The sequence below is a fragment of the Miniopterus schreibersii genome (assembly GCF_964146895.1).
Source record: "Miniopterus schreibersii genome assembly, chromosome: 4".
In the NCBI taxonomy this organism is placed as follows: Eukaryota; Metazoa; Chordata; class Mammalia; order Chiroptera; family Miniopteridae; genus Miniopterus; species Miniopterus schreibersii.
The window spans coordinates 10193829-10212771 of NC_138105.1; the positions used below are offsets into that span (position 1 = coordinate 10193829).

General features: G+C 47.9%; 1 protein-coding gene across 1 annotated transcript in view; it reads left to right on the forward strand.

Moving 5' to 3' along the window:
- The window catches only part of GFPT2 (glutamine-fructose-6-phosphate transaminase 2), a 40518-nt gene that overhangs the window by 20701 nt on the left and 874 nt on the right, over nt 1–18943 (forward strand). Inside the window, exons 7-18 of the mRNA XM_081135501.1 lie at nt 1113–1174; nt 4182–4261; nt 4706–4823; nt 5133–5296; nt 6630–6725; nt 6808–6905; nt 7185–7305; nt 9363–9520; nt 9671–9785; nt 13435–13562; nt 14953–15120; nt 16888–17049. Coding sequence (XP_080991627.1) covers nt 1113–1174; nt 4182–4261; nt 4706–4823; nt 5133–5296; nt 6630–6725; nt 6808–6905; nt 7185–7305; nt 9363–9520; nt 9671–9785; nt 13435–13562; nt 14953–15120; nt 16888–17049 — 1470 coding nt within the window. The remainder of the gene's footprint in view (nt 1–1112; nt 1175–4181; nt 4262–4705; nt 4824–5132; nt 5297–6629; nt 6726–6807; nt 6906–7184; nt 7306–9362; nt 9521–9670; nt 9786–13434; nt 13563–14952; nt 15121–16887; nt 17050–18943) is intronic.

An 18943-nucleotide genomic window follows, 5' to 3' on the forward strand; every position in this document is an offset into this window, starting at 1 on the left:
TCAGATCAGCAATAAATACACTTTTTGGCATACTGCAGAATTTTAGTAATTAATTTATGTGCCATGAGGTGAAAAAGGTTGAAAACCGCTGTTGTAGACAAAGCCTACAGGGTGAATGTCAGGCTGCTCAGGGTCTGCCTGATGCCCTTTCATTTGGGGCAGTGCAAAAGGCCCTTTAAGGCCTGGGGACGCTGACTTGGGGTCCCTCCAGTAGGCAAACTGGCCATAGCACGCTGGCTGCACAGGTCCTTAGATCTGCCCAGGGTCCCAAACCTTGTGGGATTTCACATGGAAATCCAGATGTATAGCTGGTCATGTCTGACCAAAGTCTACTAGAGTCATGGCAAATTAGTGCAGGCTAGTCAGAATGTAGGAGAGAATTATGCATTAAGGATTTTAATGCAAAGAGCATTTGGAGCCTTGAGTTAGGAGAACTGGATTCCAGTTCTGGTTTGTGCAAACCAATAAGCTGAGGCACAAAGGACAGTTGACAGTCCTCACCGTAGAAATAATAATGACATAATAATAACTCGTGCTTCTGTTGGGTTCTCTGGATGTCAGGCACTGTTCCAATGCACCGGTTCACAGAAGCCATGCAAGGTAGGACTAGTCTTCAGCGAGGCACAAAGAAGGCTGCACCGTTGCCCAGCTAAGGGTGGAGCCAGGATTTGAATCCAGGTGCCAGTGTGAGTTGAGCTAAGCGCAGGTCATGGAGCATCAGCCCCTTTAATCCTACAGGTGCTCCCTGAGTAGGTACTGTTCCAGGGGGCAGGAGTCCTGGCTCTGGTTCTCACCTGGCCCCTGGTTCTGATGCACCAGTTCACTCAGTTCATCGCAGAGCTGGGACTTGTTCCTCGTGGTTGCCGTTGCTCACAAGATACCTGCAAGGTCTGGTCTTCGTAATCAGCATGGCACCGTCTATGTCTCTTTCCTCCTGATGTCACCCTGCTGTCCTGCATTCGGTGCTCTGAGTGAGCATTGCCAGCATGACCCCAGGACCACTTGCAGTGAAGAGGGGCCCAGGGAGATGTGTCAGGGATGTCAGGCCCAGCTGCAGTGGCCTGGTTCAGCCAGCATGAGTTGTTCCTCACATCTCTTCCCTGTGTTTTCAGGAAGGAGCATTCGCGTTGGTTTTCAAGAGCATCCACTATCCCGGAGAAGCTGTTGCCACAAGGTAAGGCAAACACATTGATATTTCCAATAGCAAATAACTAAAATATAATCACCTAGCTTGAGGCACAGGGGGCCACAGGGCCTCTGGAAAACTGGAAGGTACTTGCTCTATTGAAAAGACAACTGTGGCTTAGCCACAAAGAATGCACCCCATCATCTCTTTGGCCAGAGCTTCTGCCTTTTTGAAAGAAAAAACAGAGTTGGATTTTTATTTGAAATCTCCATATTTTTAGAGGTTGACAACAAATTCAAATTTAAAATAAAATTATATAGTAAAGGCAGATCCAGCTTTCATGGGGCTTAAAGCCTATGTAATTTCAGAGACTCCCTTTAGAAAAGGCATGCAAAATTATTAACATTAAACTAGGAACAAAAATGAACATTGGTTTGAATCCAGTAGAGAAGAGGCTGCCCAGGCCCAAAGCTCAAGCTTCATCACCTTCATGGCGGGGGTGTCCCAGGACCCTCTGTCAGAGCCCTCAGAGCCCCCAGCACTATAGATTTACACAAGCAGGTGTATGACTGCCATCCTATTTTATATTCACATGGGTTGATTGTTCATCTGGCTATCCATTTGTCCATGCATTCATCTGTCCATCCATCCATCTGTCCATTTGTCTGTCCAGCCATCCATCCAGCCACCCATCTATCCATCCATTCATCTCTCTATCTGTCCATCTATCCATCCAACTAATATTTGCTGAGCATTTATTATGTGCTGGACCCTGAGGACCTGGTGACATCAGACATGGTCCTGCCGTTAAGGCCAGGATATTTGTGCAGGAAGACAGAGCAGGGCAGAGATAGTGATACTCTGTGATGGCGGGTTGGGGTAAGAGGCAGCACACTGGGGGCCTGGGGAGAGCAGATGTCAGCCTGGGGGAGGCAGACAGAGGGACTGGCATGAGTAAAGGCAAAGGGCCCAGGGCAAGCGTGGCACTGCTAGGATCTATAGTCAGGCCAGGATGGAGGGGAACAGGGTACTGGTGGGACTTGAGGCTCTTCCAGTCTCAGTGTGTGCTTATTGACACCTGCTGGGTACCACGCATGGGGAACAGCAGTGAACAAGGTCATGGAGACACTCGAGGGGTGATGGGGAGTGGGAATATGCGCAGAGGCCTTGGATACTCTGTGGCTGCAGGCTTCATTCTGAAGGCACTGGGGAGCCATAAGAAATGCACCTATGGCCCTGGGAGACAGGACAAGAGAGGGTGAGGCTCTCCCTTGCAGATTGTCAAACTATCTAGGCAGGAAAAATATTATGATTTTATTTTTTCTAAGATAGGAATTAATTTATCATTTGGAATTTTATTCCTTCAAATTATAGAATTATACCTGTTGGTCCTTATCAAATTTAGAACCCCCTTTTAAAATCTGCTATTATCATGATATTATTATTTTAAATGAATGTAGAAGACAGTAAGAGGAAGCAGTAAAGTTTTGTTTTTCTGAATTGTCTGTAACTAATGGCTCTATAACCTGCAGGACAATCTTTGGGATGTGTTGGGAGCATTATATATCACAAATCCAGAGAAGCCACAGGGATCAATCCATAAAAAAGCACTTGAGGGAGACATTTGCCAAGAAATACAGATAGCTACAGGGCTTTCTCACGGCCATTATTATAAAGACTACTTAAGCTAGTTCCCCAGTGGAGCCAGAACTATGTCTCTGATCTGCTTTGTATATAATAAAAGAGTGTCTAGAATATTCAGGGTGCTCACTGCACCTTCTGCAATCACAGACTTTGTCCCCCTACTTGGAGAAGTCAGAGTGAGGTCCAAATAGGCAACAGCGCTGGAAAACAAGATCTGTTATCAATGAAGAACTATTCAGCGCCTGTATTGAGTCAGGTTAGCACGCTAAGTGGACATACATGGGCTGGACTCTGGCTGACTTAACAAGTCATTCATGAATACATTGATCTAAGTTAGCAAGAAACTGGCTGATGTAAAATATTACCCTGCTGTATTCTAATTAACATGTTCGAGACAGTGCTTTTAAGTTGTCAATACATTCTCAGTGTTTTCTTCTTATTAGCAAGTTAACATGTAGGGGAGGAAGGGCATGTGTTCTTTAGTAACTATTGGGATGTTGATGTCCAGGTTCCTGCTAAGAATGGCAGGTCTGGAGTTCCTGAGCTACAAAAGTGAACTGCTTACTACGCTGTGCACCATTCTGAATTTGATTTGCATGATGTCATTTGTAAGGATGAGCAGATAATTAGGTTTTGGAGGCAGGATGCCATTCAAATCATAGAATAATTCCTTATAAACACATTAGCTGCAGAAGTTGTGACCAGAAAGGAATTCATAAAGCACTTTACTGAAGATTGCCTTTTGGTGCTGGGGGCTGAGCTGGGGTGGGGGTACAGGGGCCCTGAGTTATGGGCCCTCAGTCAGGTCAGCTGCAGGAAATTCCCATCACTGTCCCCTTTGTGATGGAGTCTGCCTTGTGCAGGTCTGAGATTCAAAACTTCATCGAGGTATTCCTTAGGCAGAAACAAAACTGCCCTAGAAAGTGCTTTAAATAGCCCACAAAGTTGAGCAGACCCAAAGCCATTCAGTTGAATGCTCCCCAAAGCTGGAGAACACCTTAACCAGGTGAAAGGGGGGCAAGGAGAGTCTTTGTGCAGATCCTGTGCCTCGAGGGCTCTCTCTTTAGAGATGGGCAGGGAAGAGAGGCAGGCGGAGACCCTAAGTGTACCTGCTGCTGCCAGGGCTTCACAGGGACTTGGTTCTGGTGCCAGCACCATGTGGGAACTCACTGAGCAGGTGGGTGGCACCCTAGAAGCGAGCTGGGATTCTCAACACTAGCCTGTTGGTCCCTGCTCCAAGCCCTGGGAACATCTTCCTGTGGCCCAGGAGTCTATCGTGTGGGACCTCAACAGGACCCTTTGCCTCAGGGAACGGGCTAGGTGTGGGGACTGTCCTCAGTGCTCAGAGGGCATCCAGCCCCATCCCAGATGTTGAGGTGATGGCTAACTCGATCCCCTCTTATCCCTACAGGAGAGGCAGCCCCCTGCTCATCGGAGTGCGGAGCAAATACAAGCTCTCCACAGAACAGATCCCCATCCTGTACATGACATGTGAGTCCCTTCAGGAGGACCGGATGGTGCTGCTCCAGCACAGACAGCCCCACCCCTGGAGGCACGAGGCCCTCACCGTGCCCGGGCGGCCTGCACATGACACCAGATCCAGAAGGTCCTCAGGCAACTGAGACTTGTCTCTGTTTCTCCAAAAGCTTTTTTACTATGAATATTTTTTAACATATACCCAAGTAAAGGGCATGGCGTGCGGCTCGTATATGCAGGCCCCCGTGCCCAGACTCCAGAGTTGATTTCATGCGCTCTCTGCGGCCGCTTAAATGCTCTCGCTATTTGGGGATCTTTCACACTATTTGGCTGACACAGCCAAAGCTAAAAATTGCAAATCTCCTCCACACATATTCAAAGGGGAAATGGGCTGCATGCTTCATGTTATTCAAACAAAAGAGTTTAACGTGATTTGCGATCCTCTCCTTCGTTTGCTAGGCAATATTGAGAACGTGAAGAACATCTGTCAATCGAGGATGCAGAGGCTGGACAGCTCGACCTGCCTTCATGCCGTGGGCAATAAAGCTGTGGAATTCTTCTTTGCTTCCGATGCAAGGTAGCCAAGCCTTGTTTTCTTTCTTTCCTAGGACTGTGTAATCAAGAATGACTGGCTGCGCCCGCCATTTCTTATTCATCCCCCCATAGGAGCTGTTTTCTCCCAGCTCAGCAGGGGCAGGGTGGTGGCAGATTTCAGTTCTTAGTGGCCCTCCTCTGGGAAATAAATCAATGTGTGATGTCCCTTCCCTCCTAAAATGCCATTCAGTGGCACTGATGTGGGCTCACACTGGGGAGGCAGTGACCGAGGGCTGTCTGCAGCTGTCGAGCACAGTCCCCGCCTGTGATACCCATGTTTTCCTTGTCCCAGCGCTATCATAGAACACACCAACCGGGTCATCTTCCTCGAGGATGATGACATTGCTGCAGCGGCTGATGGGAAGCTCTCCATTCACCGGGTCAAGCGTTCGGCTAGCGATGACCCATCTCGAGCCATCCAGACCTTGCAGATGGAATTGCAGCAGATCATGAAAGGCAGGTGTCCTCTGGGGGCAGGCATTCCCTGGGGAAGCCCCTGAGCCTCTCTGCCCTGTCCTGAGTGGGTGCCATGGCCCACCTGCCTGCTGGGGCCTCCCAGAAAGGGCTGCAGTGATCTCAGGGGATGTGGGGAGCCTGCCCTGGCTCTTACAGGGGAGCATCTGACTATATCCAGGGGCCAGTCCCTCTGCTTGATCTAACCAGTCCATCAACTGCCTCCTTCACTGACTTTGGGACACATTTCTGTGCCCCAGGTATCATTCTCTGGCAGAAGACCTGTGGTAATGGGGAAACTAGGGACCACTCTCTCCTTTCAAGGAGAGCCTCTCCCCCTGCACCCATGTTCATCTCCCCGCACCCTCTTTCCACAGGGCAGCTTGGCTAAACTTTTAAGAACATGAATCAGAACCTTTGTCCTGCTGTTTAAAGCCCTCAAATGGCTTCCTACTGTTCTGAAAATAAAATGCACAAACCCCCACATGCAGTCTGGCCCCACCTCGCTCTACCCTTTCCCGCTATGCCCTGGCCACCCTAGCCACCCTGTTACTGACAGGCCCCGGGCTTGCCCATTGCGGGGGTCATTGCATTTATTGTTCCTCTCATAGGATAGTTCCTTTTGATCATGTCCCATGAAATGTCACCCACTCAGAGAGCCCTTTCCCTGATCCTGTGTCTGCGGTGGCCAGACCCCTCTTCACCTATTTGCTTCGTGGCACCTTTTGTATAAGTCCCCTGATGAAGGTAGCAGACAGGAACACTGCAATGGCATGTGTGTGTGTCCCAGAGAACACCTCCAGATCATCAAGCCCAGCTTGCTGGGACCTTAATATGCTGCGGCCACATGGCCACATCGATGTTCTCCAACCCCATTCACATCAGAGCCTAGAAATGCACATGTGACCGAAAGGTTTTTCTTTAATACAGGAGCTAGAAGGGTGTTTGTTAAAAAGAAACCGGTCTCTTTCTTTGGGCAGGCTTAATTTGTACTTCCCTAAGTAGGTGAGTTTTGGGAAGGAAAGCATTTTACTTTCTTCTGGCCTTGCTAAGAGGAGTGTGGCCCAGGAAGACCAGCCCAAATTTGTTACTCTCGTCCCCCCCCTCCCCCGATGGAAAGGCCGAGTGTATAAACTGAAATAGTAATCGAGCCTGACCTGCTTTCCTCTTGATTGTCACTGTGAGCATCAGGTGGAACATCACCTGATGACTGTAATCTGCAGTGGTCTTTACATGTGTCATGCTGACTAATTGCATAAAGTCTTGATTAAAAGTTAAGCCCTGGAAATAGAACTATATGAAAACTAACCTGTCTTGTTGATGTTTACTTGGGCAGGTAACTTCAGTGCATTTATGCAGAAGGAGATCTTTGAACAGCCAGAATCAGTTTTCAATACTATGAGAGGTCGGGTGAACTTTGAGACCAACACAGGTAATCCCTGGACCTCACCCCAGGCCACTGTGCAGTCCCTGTATGACAGGGCTCACGCTGACACCCTGCATGTGCCCCACAGTGCTCCTGGGAGGCCTGAAGGCCCACTTGAAGGAGATTCGGCGGTGCCGACGGCTCATCGTGATTGGCTGTGGAACCAGCTACCACGCCGCTGTGGCTGTAAGTGCCATGTGCTGGGCCCTGGTGGCCGGGGAGGTAGTGGTGGCCTAGGACAAGATGCATCTTACATGCTGTCACACGCTTGGTCTTCCAAATTCAGTTCCTGTGAGCCAGTGTGAGAGCTGGTACGGTCCCTTCTGCTGTTCGCCCTGAGTACCTGAAGTTGCCTCACCACGCAGATACAGAGGCTCCATTTCACAAACTGTCCCCTAGAAGCCCAGCTGCCGATGTCCCTGTAGCGTCGTGACTGACTTTAGTCTCCATTCTTGTTGGCTTCAGACACGGCAAGTTTTGGAGGAACTTACCGAGCTCCCCGTGATGGTTGAACTTGCTAGCGATTTCCTGGACAGGAACACGCCGGTGTTCAGGGACGATGTCTGCTTCTTCATCAGCCAGTCAGGTAAGGGGTACAGGTTTGGGTTAGTTCACTCAGGGCTGTCCTCTCAGTAACCCACCGTGTGCCTTCCTCCCTCCTTCATCCAGCGAGGTTCTCTGTGCACCAGCCACATGCGGCTTTCTCATGCATCTGGTCATTTCACCCACAGCACCATCAGTTTCTGTCTCATTTTATGGGGAGGACCTTTCAGCCAGGGCTTCTTCCTTCTCCTGGTATTTCAAGTCCAAGGTTTATGGGACCGCCCACCAAGGTGCCATAAATGTGTGCTGGGTTTAATTGAGAGAGTTCTTCAAAATTCTGCTGGTTCGAGGACTGTGTGGTTGCTGTGCAGTGCCCACGCTGCCAGCAAGGGGAGGTGTGGAGAGACCCTGCTCCAGGGTAGGGCCGGCTCAGCAAATCCCACTGGGTACCATCCTCTCACTAAGCTGGGTATTTGCTACAGTCGGGCTGGGCAGAGGGTTGGAGAGGTGACTCGTGGCCATAGGCTTGGACCTGCTCCCCTCTCACTTGTCACTGTGAGCATCAGGTGGAACATCACCTGATGACTGTAATCTGCAGTGGTCTTTACATGTGTTATGCTGACTAATTGCACAAAGCTCTAGGAGGATTTTAAAAACATTTTAATTATCGAAAATTTCCAAGTCTTTATAAAAGTAGAAATTCCCACGAGGAATTTCCTAGTCTTAGCAATGATCAACTCAGCAGACCTTGTGTCATCGATACCCACGTGAACCCCTCCCCTCCACTGGGTTATTTGGAAGTCACTCTCAGACGTCGTGTTATTTCATCCATGAGTACTTCAGAATGTATCTTTTTGACAAAAGGAAGAAAACCTAACCACAAAATGGAAGCCATATTGAGAGTTCCAATGGATATTAGGCCTTTAATTTTGGATTTTTTATCCTATTTCACTGACAAGCTAAGAGGCACTAATACAGACACACCCACCATTCCGCTGAGCACTTTGTACCCAGGTGCTGCCATGTGACTTCAGTTGCCAACATTGTCAGTTTATGATCCATCCAAACCTAAAAATGTTTCATGACTTGGTGGGAGCCACTCACCAAAGAATAGAGGTGGATTTCATGTGAAAATAATGTCGTGGCTGCTCTTGAGTATCTTCACAGAGGGTTTTAAAGTTTCATTTTGTTTAGCCCTTTCCATTAAGTTAAAAAATACTGTACCAGAAATTGGGGAGCGAGGATGATGAAGATAGAGCTGTCCTGCTCTCCACCTCCGAGCCCCAAATCCTGTAGGCACTGAGAAAGGGCTGTGTGACACCCCGGTGTGCTAGATGCAAGTCTGAAGAGAAAAAGGGAAAAGGGATTGGGCCATAGAGTAGCACCAGCCTGCACTGCAGAAGCGCTAGGAAAGGCACAGCCAAGAGCAGTGGTTGAGCAGACATCAAATGAGTTTGATTTTATGGTCTGGATCCTATTTGATTTAGTTTGAGTTCTTTAGGATTTGGAAACACAGGGAGTCTGTGCTGGCTTATGCGTGAGCCAATGAAGTAGTTTTATTATAAAAATAATTTTTGTCCACATTGTGAGGCTACAAGAAGTGTTTTTCTTTATAACAAGATTTATTTGAGAAATGCCATTTGGGGACATTCTTGCTTTTTAAATGTTAAATCTCGGCACATTCTGAATAAGGCAGCTTAGAGCTATAGAAAGGGCATTGGGGCCCGAGCCCGCCCAGGTTGGTGCTGATTCCATCGCCCACCGAAAGTGGCCTTGAGTGAGGGAGGCATTGATTCCCTCTTCTGAGTCCCTCATCCTCAAGGGGAAATGGGGACGATGGCCCTCATGGGACTGCCATGAGAGTCAATGGAACAGTGGGTGAGAAAGTGCTTGCCACATAAATAGCAGTGGAATCTTGAATCTAAGAATCAAGCAGCAAAATTATCGAGCATGCATTTTCTTTCTGGGAGCAAATTGGCTGTGACTGGGCACTGATTTTTGTGTAAGAGTGGGGAGGAAATGAATGGGGGGCTGAGGGTTTGGATGGGCAGAGCCATGCACCTGTGAACATCCAGCTGAAGGGAAGGGTCTGTGTGGCAGGTGAGACCGCAGACACCCTCCTGGCACTGCGTTACTGTAAGGAGCGCAGGGCCCTGACCGTGGGCGTCACCAACACCGTGGGCAGCTCCATCTCTCGAGAGACCGACTGCGGTGTCCACATCAATGCAGGCCCGGAGGTCGGCGTGGCCAGCACCAAGGTAAAGAAGCTGCGTGCACCCTGGTGGGAGGGCCTCGGCTGGCGGGTGGATGGTAGGCCTAGGCCGAGGGGGGCCCCGGTGACCTGCCCCTCTCACGTGGCTGCCACCAGCACATTCGCTCCCTCTGCCAACATTGTCATTTCTCCACAGGCTTACACCAGTCAGTTCATCTCCCTGGTGATGTTTGGCCTGATGATGTCCGAAGACCGCACTTCACTACAAGATAGACGGCGGGAGATCATCCAAGGCCTACAGACGTTACCTGGTATGTTCCAAAATGACACTCCCCTTAACTTTCAAATCCCAGTGGGCTGTTCTTCCTGACTCACTGTTAGCGATGCTGTTAATCATACCCTTTTCCTCAAAACTTCCTCCTCTCCACTGGGCCAGGATTGAAGTCCACACTCCTCACCAGTCCCAGGAGCTCTGCATGCTGGGCCCCTGACCTCAGACGTCATCGACTTCCCTTCCCCCACCCTCTCTTGATGGGGGGGTCCTCACTCACCTTTGATCCTCAGGAGTGCCAACCTCTTTCCACCCCAGGGCCTTTGCACTGTCTCTTTCCTTTAGAAACCCTCTTCCTCTAGCTCTTCAAACAGCGTATGGCTTCTTATCGCAAGTCCCAGCTCAAATGTCACCTCCTGGGACTCTCCCTGGCCACCCTAACTGAGGTCTCACTCCCCTGTCTCAGCTCTATGAAATGTTAGCCAGTTTCGCTTCTTTTTTTTTTTAATCCTCCCCCAAGGACATGTTTAGAGAGAGGAAGGGGGGGAGAGAGAGAGAGAGAAACATCAATGTGAGAGAGAAACATTGATCGGTTGCCTTCTGTACACACCCCCAGACCAGGAATCAAACTGGCAGCACTTCGGTGCACACGACGACACAGTCAACCAACTGAGCCTCTCCGGCCAGGCCAGCCAGTTTCTTTTCTTTATAACACATGCTGTGATCCAAAATTACCTGTTCACCTGTGTACTGGCTTGTCTTCCCCAACTAACACGTCAGCTCCTGAGCACACAACCTTGTCACAGTCACTGCTGGATACCGGGTGCCTGGTCAGGGCAGGCATCCTACAGTAGGTGCGCGGGAAACCCCTGAGAAAGAGCACATGGCCCCGAGTCTCTTCCTGTCCCAAACCGCTCCCTTACAGTCTCACCAAACTCCTCTTTTGCTAGGCTCCATCTTCCGCAGTCGGTGAGATATACAGTGTGGCACAAAGTTGCAAGGCCTTTGGGCAGCACGTGGTTTCATTCATTCATTCATTCACTCATTCACTGCACTCACGTGTATTCTGGACCAGCTGCCTTGCCCTGAGGCCATCCTGGCACTGCCAGGATAAGCAGCAGCTCCTTTCCTTCAGCCCACTTACACTCAGGGAAGGAGAGAGAGCTCTTAGGTTTCCTTTGTGCAGCTCTCAGAGTATGAAATGAAAAGACCTCACCCCTTGGACAAGGCAGCCCTGGGTCCTCCCCAGGAGCCAGGGGCCGATCCCAGAGAAGGCAATGAGGGAAAGCCACCATCTAGCCATGCAAAGCCTAGGGATCTGAACCTGGCCAAGACAACATGCTGAAAATTTAGGGCAAGAAAAGCATTCTTAACTTTAAGCAGGTAGTAACCCTGCAAAAACAGGATTCTATCCTGATGTCTAAGTCAGCAGTTCTCAAGATGCGGCCCACAGGTCCTAGGGGTCTGCAAGACCTTTGCAGTCAAATCCATATTCATAGTAACACATTATTTATAATAAACAAGACGTATTTGCCCTTTTTGCCGTGTGCACATTTGCAAAGGCAGTGTGGCCACCACTGGCACCTTCTTGCTCTTCACAGCAGAGGCACCACCCTCTTCAACCACCAGGCACCCAGCCTCACTTACGAATGCCCTCGATGAAACAGTAAAATGCGTTAGTCTCACTACATTGCAACGCTTTTTAATATTCTCTGTAACCAGTGGGAAGTATGGGTGAAGTACTTCTGCTGGACCCTGAAGCATGAGGGTTGTTCCAAAGAAAAGGGATTGTTTGAGTAGCACGCTGATTTGGGTATGTGGCAGGCATCTTCTCAAACATAACAAAGTTTGCCCAACACTTTGAGGAAAACAACTGATGGTATTTGTTACCAGTGGTAAATTTCCAGCCTTCCACTGAAACTTACGATTTAGGAAAACTGAGAGCTTGACCACAGCACTTAAAGACATCTCTGATGAGATCGTGGTGATTTTAACAAATGTGATTTTTTTAAAAAATGTTTTATAATGAAATGTGTCCATTTGCGTAATTCAGTGAACCAGTAGTTTCCAAATGGCCAATGCGTGATGTTACAAAATCATGCAAGTATAGAAGATTTATTTAAATAAATGCAAGTTAGACCAACACGTTTTCATGTAACAAGGGAGGAAAAGTTTATTGATCTGATTTCAGATTCCATATTTACAACTACCCTTTTAAGAAATTGTTGCTTCTTGTTTAGTGTAGATCAAAGAACATTCACAATGATTTGAAAAAGCGATTTAAATATATCTCCCTTGTCCAACTACAAATTTCTATGAGATCATATTTTCTTCCTATACTTTAACCAAAAGATCTTATCACAACAGATTGGATGAGGCAGCAGATATGAGAATCTGATTTTATTTCTAAGTCAGACATTAAGATTTGCAAAAAACGCCTGGCTGGGCGTGGCTCAGGGGTTGAGCATCGACCTAGGATCCAGGAAATCGAGGTTCAATTCCCAGTCAGGGCACATGCCCGGGTTGTGGACTTGATCCCCAGTGGGGGGCGTGCAGGAGGCAGCTGGTCAATGACTCTCTCATCATTGATGTTTCTGTCTCTCTCTCTCCGTCTCCCTTCCTCTCTCTGAAATCAATAAAGATATATTTAAAATATATATATATTTGCAAAATGCAATGCTACTATTCTCACTGATTTTAAAAATATGTATATAATGGGATTTTTTGTTATTTTTATATAAATGAGTATCTTTAATTTTACCAGTTTCTAATCTGTTAAATATTGATATAACCCACAAAAACAAAGGCTTTTAGGAATTTGCAATAATTTTTAAGAGTTTACAGGAGTTTTAAGGCCAAAAAGTTTGAGAGCCATTGTTCCAACTTATGCTGGCCTTGTCTTCCGACGTGGCATGGGGCCTGGACAAGGGGTGTTGATCTGGAATGTCAGCTCTAACTGGCCAGTCTGGAATTCATTATTATTTTTTTAAATATGTTTTTATTGATTTCAGGGAGAGGAAAGGAGAGATAGAAACATCAATGATAAGAGAGAATCATTGCCTAGCCGGGCGTGGCTCAGCGGCTGAGCGTCGACCTAGGATCCAAGAGATCGGGGTTCGATTCCCGGTCAGGGCACATGCCCGGGTTGTGGGCTGCAGCCGATCAATGACTCTCTCATCATTGATGTTTCTATCTCTCTCCCTCTCCTTTCTTCTCTCTGAAATGAATAAAAAAATATATTTAAAAAAAAAAAAAAAGAGAATCATTGGTGGGCTGCTTCCTGCACACCCCCCACTGGGGATCGAGCCCGAAACCCGGACATGTGCCCTGACCAGGAATCGACATAGGTCAACGCTCAACCACTGAGCCCCGCTGGCTGGGCCAGCTTGGGATTTAGCCTCTCTGAGCCTCAGTTGCCTTACCTGTAAAATGGAACTAGAAATAACACTTACTTATCTTACATGCTCAGGAAAGTATGCACACAAATATGAATCGCCATCCCAATAAAATCCTGGCCCGTAACCCAAGTTATTTACCATATCCTAAGTTTAAAACCCTTTTAAATTAACTCAAGGAAGCCAAGTGTACTATGATGTGAGCCTTGTCTTATACACTATATTTTGTGTTTGTGAATCTTGGTCTAAAATCGGTATAACAGACTCTCCCCTTCTGCTGTGTGCATGACTTAGAGCTGATCAAGGAGGTGTTGTCACTGGACCAGAAGATCCTTGACCTCGCCCAGGAGCTCTACACGCAGAGGTCGCTCCTCGTCATGGGGCGGGGCTATAACTACGCCACGTGCCTGGAAGGAGCCCTGGTGAGTCCCCTCTGCCCAACCGCCACGCCACCAGCACGGAGGAGCACAGGGCACTGGGCTAGAGTAGGGGAGTGCTGAGGGCCCATTGTCCACCATGCGAGGCTGCACTGAGCACCAGCTCACTACCAAGTGTTCTCGCCCTGGGAACATAAAGATAGGGCTCCCAATCTTTATTCTCCCAGGATAGAGGGGTAGGACACCCTTGGGTGAGCCCCAGAGGTATCAGCCTGTGTCAGGCTCCATCTAGATTAGGCCATTTATGCTCCACTAGCATCTTCTGAGAGATTGACAATTATTGTCCACAGTCTACCCAGGAGGAAACTGAGCCTCCAAAAAACTCATCTCACTCAAAATTACGTAGCAGAAGCGACTGACCTGAGATTCGAAGTCAGGTCTATGTGGACCTTGCTTTTTTCCCACTGCCATGAGCAGCCTGCAATAGGTTCACAAGAACCAGTCAGGGAATAATGGAGGAGCCTGACCACAGTGCTCCAACTTCCACATGCTTCCAATGAGGCTCTGACCCTTGCCAGAGGCAGTGGGAGCACGCTGCTCCTCGGGGCACAGTGAAGCAAGGCCTGGGTGGGGTGTGCTTTCAAATCCCCTCTGTGCCTCTGCCATCTTGGGGGCTCACCTGCAGTGCCTGCATGCACTGGCGAAAGATGCATATTCAACTGCATCTCCAACTTAATCTTTGGAGGGAAAGGAGCTTTTATGCTGCTACTGGCCCAAGTCAGTGATCCTCAGTGATCACTTGGGGGCGGGCACCCCAGATGTCTGCAGCATTCACAGTGGAGCCACGCTTCTAACAGTGTTTCCTGACCCAAATAAATGGTTCCAGGGGAGGTGGGAAAGGTATTCGTCACTCTTACCAGTCCAGTGACAGGGGTTTAGTGGTAACACAGAATGGATCTTCCTGATCACAAGGAAAATTCCAGTAACAGTCCAGTGTGTGTGATTTTGTTTGATAGGTAAATTGGATCAACCCTTTGCAATTTATTAATGGCCTGGAACTAGGGAAGTGATTAATCAGAAATAATTGAATGGAGGCATAGCTAGACAGAATACAATTCCGTCATTGCAAACCCTAACTGTGGGAGGCCGTGCGGCCTGGGGAAAGCTAGATTGATGCTGACTTGTCCATCCAAGGTGGGTGGCTGTGCCGAGAGGCTGGTCTGGGGACACAGGCTGCATGCTGGGCTTTGTGTATGCCCTGGACAGTAGCTGGCCATCCCCCTTGGACCTGGCCTTGCCAGTTGCCCTCTGTGCTGTTGACTACTCCGTGCGTCCATCCGCCTTGTGGCCTTCAAGCTGATCCTCTCCTCTGGTTGATGTGCTCCAGCCCCGTGTCTTCCCAGTGTGACACTGATTCCACCTCGTGTTTTCCCAGAAAATTAAAGAGATAACCTACATGCACTCCGAAGGCATCCTGGCTGGTGAACTGAAGCATGGACCCCTGGCGCTGATCGACAAACAGATGCCCATCATCATGGTCATCATGAAGGACCCTTGCTTTACCAAATGCCAGAATGCTCTGCAGCAGATCACCGCGCGCCAGGTGAGGGCTCTCAGCTGGGCTGGGGCCACCTTTCTCCTCTCTTCCATACATGCCCACCTCAACCACTGTCTGCCAGCACTGTCTGTGCTTGGGTCCTGCCAGCGAGCAGGGATGACCACACACTCTCTCCTCAGCCCCTCATGAGTGGTACACATGTTCAGAAGGGCCTGGCCAGCTTTTGACCATGCCCACAACAGCTCCTTAGTGAGGACCCAGAGTGCCCGGAGCTGTCCTGCATCCCAAGCCAGGATACTAAAGGAAGTACTCCTGGTGGGAAGTCCTGAGGGCGGTACTGACACTCCCCACATGGAGTTAGGTCATATTTCCCAGGTGAAGGGCACTGTCCTCCACCAGACTGCTTTCATTCCAGACACCAGCTGCAAGTTCAGGGGTTCTCAGGTTACCCACACTTCTGCATTTCCTGATAGTCCCTCAGGTTCAGCAGTTCCCTAGATTGACTCATAAAACTCAGGAAAACACTATATGACTGTTACAGTTTTATTATGCAGGATAGAAATCAGGGTCAGCTTTAAGAGATTCATAAGGGAACGCCCCAAAACACCAAGCTTCCATGGCCTCAGGACGCTTCCCCTCCCTGCACGGCAGTGACCATCACCAGCCTAGGAGCCGCCTGACTTTCCAGCTCCAGGGTCCAGAGCTTTTATTGGGGTTTCACTATGTAGACATGATAGATTGCATCATTGGCCACATGATTGAACCCAGTTTCCAGCACCTCTTCTGTCCCTGGAGGTCAGGTCAGGCTGATATCCTGTGGCTCAAAGCCCCAACTCTAACTACTCAGTCTGTCTTCCTGGCCGGTTCACCCCCATCCTGAAACTATAGTTGGGCCCACCATGAGTCACCTCATTAGCATCAACTGAGGTGTGGTCCAAGGGGCCCAGCGTGGAAAACAAAGACACTTCTATCACTCAGGAAAGCCCAGGAGTTCAGAGGCCCTCTCCCCGGGGCCAGGGACAAAAACCAGCCAAAGTCTTTATTAAACTGCAGCTGTCCGGAGGTGGGGGGGCTGTGAGGTTCCCATCTGACAAGGCGCTTGAGCCAGCTGCTGCCACTCCTGGTTCAGCATGGTGGTCAGAGAGAAGTGGTAGAACACAATCACTACATTTGTTGCTTAAAACCTTCCAGTGGCTTCCAACAAACTACAGTGACCTCGAGCCTGCATTATCCAACCCCTTCCTTCTGTTTCCACTCATGACAGCACCTTCCTGCCTCTGAGCCTTGGCGTCGGCTGCTCCCTCTGCCCCGCATGTCTTCCCACGCACCTCCAGAGAGTTGGCCTCTCTGCTTCCAGGTCTCCCCTTTTTGGAGGGGCCATCCCAGACTTCACCAGTCTCCCCCAATCACATTACCCTATTTTATTGCCTTTGTGGCACTTGCCTGAAGTTCGTTACTTACTGGTTTTCTTGTCTGTTTTTGTTTCCCACCACTCACCTGTGAGCCCCATTAGAGCAAAGAGAGGATGTTCCCTGCCCTTTGCAAGGAACATTGAAGCCACTCAGAAATGGGTGCTGAGTGAGTGAAGCCAGGAGCATGACCACCCGGCCAGGGAAGGGAAAGAAACTCACCAAAAAGCATCAGAAACACTTTGTCCTTTCCATGAGTCATACACAGCACCTCACCCATAATTCCAGCAAAAACAAAAGATCACTGTCTTCATTGCAATAATGTTGATCTCAAAAACAAGAATGTGAGGGATGCTTCTTTCGGAGACGATCTGCATTTTGTAACCACTTTTCTCTGCTTTAGGGTCGCCCGATTATTCTGTGCTCCAAGGACGACACCGAGAGCTCCAAGTTTGCGTATAAAATGATCGAGCTGCCCCACACGGTGGACTGCCTGCAGGGCATCCTCAGCGTGATCCCCCTGCAGCTCCTGTCCTTCCACCTGGCTGTTCTCCGAGGATATGATGTACGTCTGGAAACTGCTAACCCAGCAAAGGGCAGAATGTACCCCTAGAACTCTTTCATGTTTTTAAATACTTATTTGGTGTGTTGACTAAAAAATAGTACCGACTAGGTGTTTCATCACCAAAAAGGATGTATTTGGGGGGAAAAGAAAGAGTTGCAACCCAGTGATGCAGACATGGCAAGCCACGTGCCCCCTTGTAGCCCGTGTGCCAAGATGGATGGGTACTTATAGAAGGGAAAACGGAAATTAAGGGGAAGGGAAGTTAGAACCACAGAGCTTTATTATAAACATAGAGTCCTCCCTGCAGGCTTCTTGCGTGTAGGGTTCTTGTGATTACCTAAGAGTGCGAGAGCTTCCATAACCCTAGCTCCTCGCACGGACCCTCCCAACTGATTTGTTTTCTTAAAGTTCCAGTTAGTCTTTATCAGGTGTAAATATTCAGAGGATAAATATATTTATTTAAAATAACTCTTTTTAAAGTAACTTACACCCCCTGAAAACAGCTTGAGAACTGCAAGATGTATAAAGGCCATACCATTAAACCATCAGCTCATCACCCAGAGGCAATGTTAATAAGCAAATTCAGTATCTTATTCCAGTCTTTTCCTTGTGCATGTGAGTTTTTAAACATTTTCCAAGATTATATCAAGGGTGAAATTTTACATCTTCCTTTTTGATATGTTATGAGTATTTTCTCACATCTTGAACTTGTTGCAAGCAACATTTAATCACTGCATAATATTCCATAGCAATCTCATAACGTGGATTTTAACAATTACTTAGCCAATCTTCTATTATTTAGAGTGTTTCTAATTTTTCAGAACATCTGCATAAATAACACCTGCAGTGAATGAACATCTTTGTACACACATCTTCATCCCACATTTAAGATTTGTCCTCAGTCTAACATGAGTTAACATTTTGAGACTCTTAACATATATTGTCAACTTATGTTCTAGAAAAGAACCAATTTATGATCTTACCAGCAAGTGTATAAGAACACACAATCTATTGTGCAAAGAAATAGGAACTTGATTATAATTTATCCTGAGAAGCGTTAAGAAATACATAACACAAAAAACAATATAAGAAACACCTGATGGTGCACATGTCATCCAGAAGTGACATATGCTAACATTTTGTCCTATTTCTGTTTTAAAACATTACTATAGCCCGGCCAGGCGTGACTCAGTGGTTGAGCATCGACCTAGGATCCAAGAGGTCACAGTTCCATTCCCGGTCAGGGCACATGCCAGGGTTGTGGGCTCAATCCCCAGTTGGGGGCATGCAAAAGGCAGCTAATCAATGACTCATCATTGATTTTATCTATGACTTGTCATTGAACTTGCTGCAGGCAACATTTAATCATTGCATAATATTCCACCACAATCTCATAACTCATCATTGTTTCTCTCTCTCTCTCTCCCCCTCTCCCTTCCTCTCTCTGAAATCAATAAAGATATATTTAAAAACAAAAACAAAAAACCCCCAACATTACTATAAGTTAAATAAGGCATCTCAGATAAGGTTGAGGCCACTTTATCAACCATCCCGTCACAACCCCCACCGTACACTGACAAGTCTCATGGGTTTAGTGCATATCCTTTTAAGAAAAGTGAATATTTAACAGTACAATTTGGGCTGTCTTTGAGGGCATCAATCATATCCTTTTAATAGTGCTACTGCTTAAAACATATCAGGTGCAAAATAAATGTTTATTGAATGAATCAAACATACAGCTAGTTGAAGTTTCTGGAGTAAGGAACCACCTCCAAGACGCAGGTCTCAAGGGAGCCCATGGTGGAGGTGAACTGGTACACAGCCTCCTTTTCAAGTACACTGATAATAGGCTTTACAATACAGCCTGTTGCTGAGCTCTGCGGGATTCTGAGCA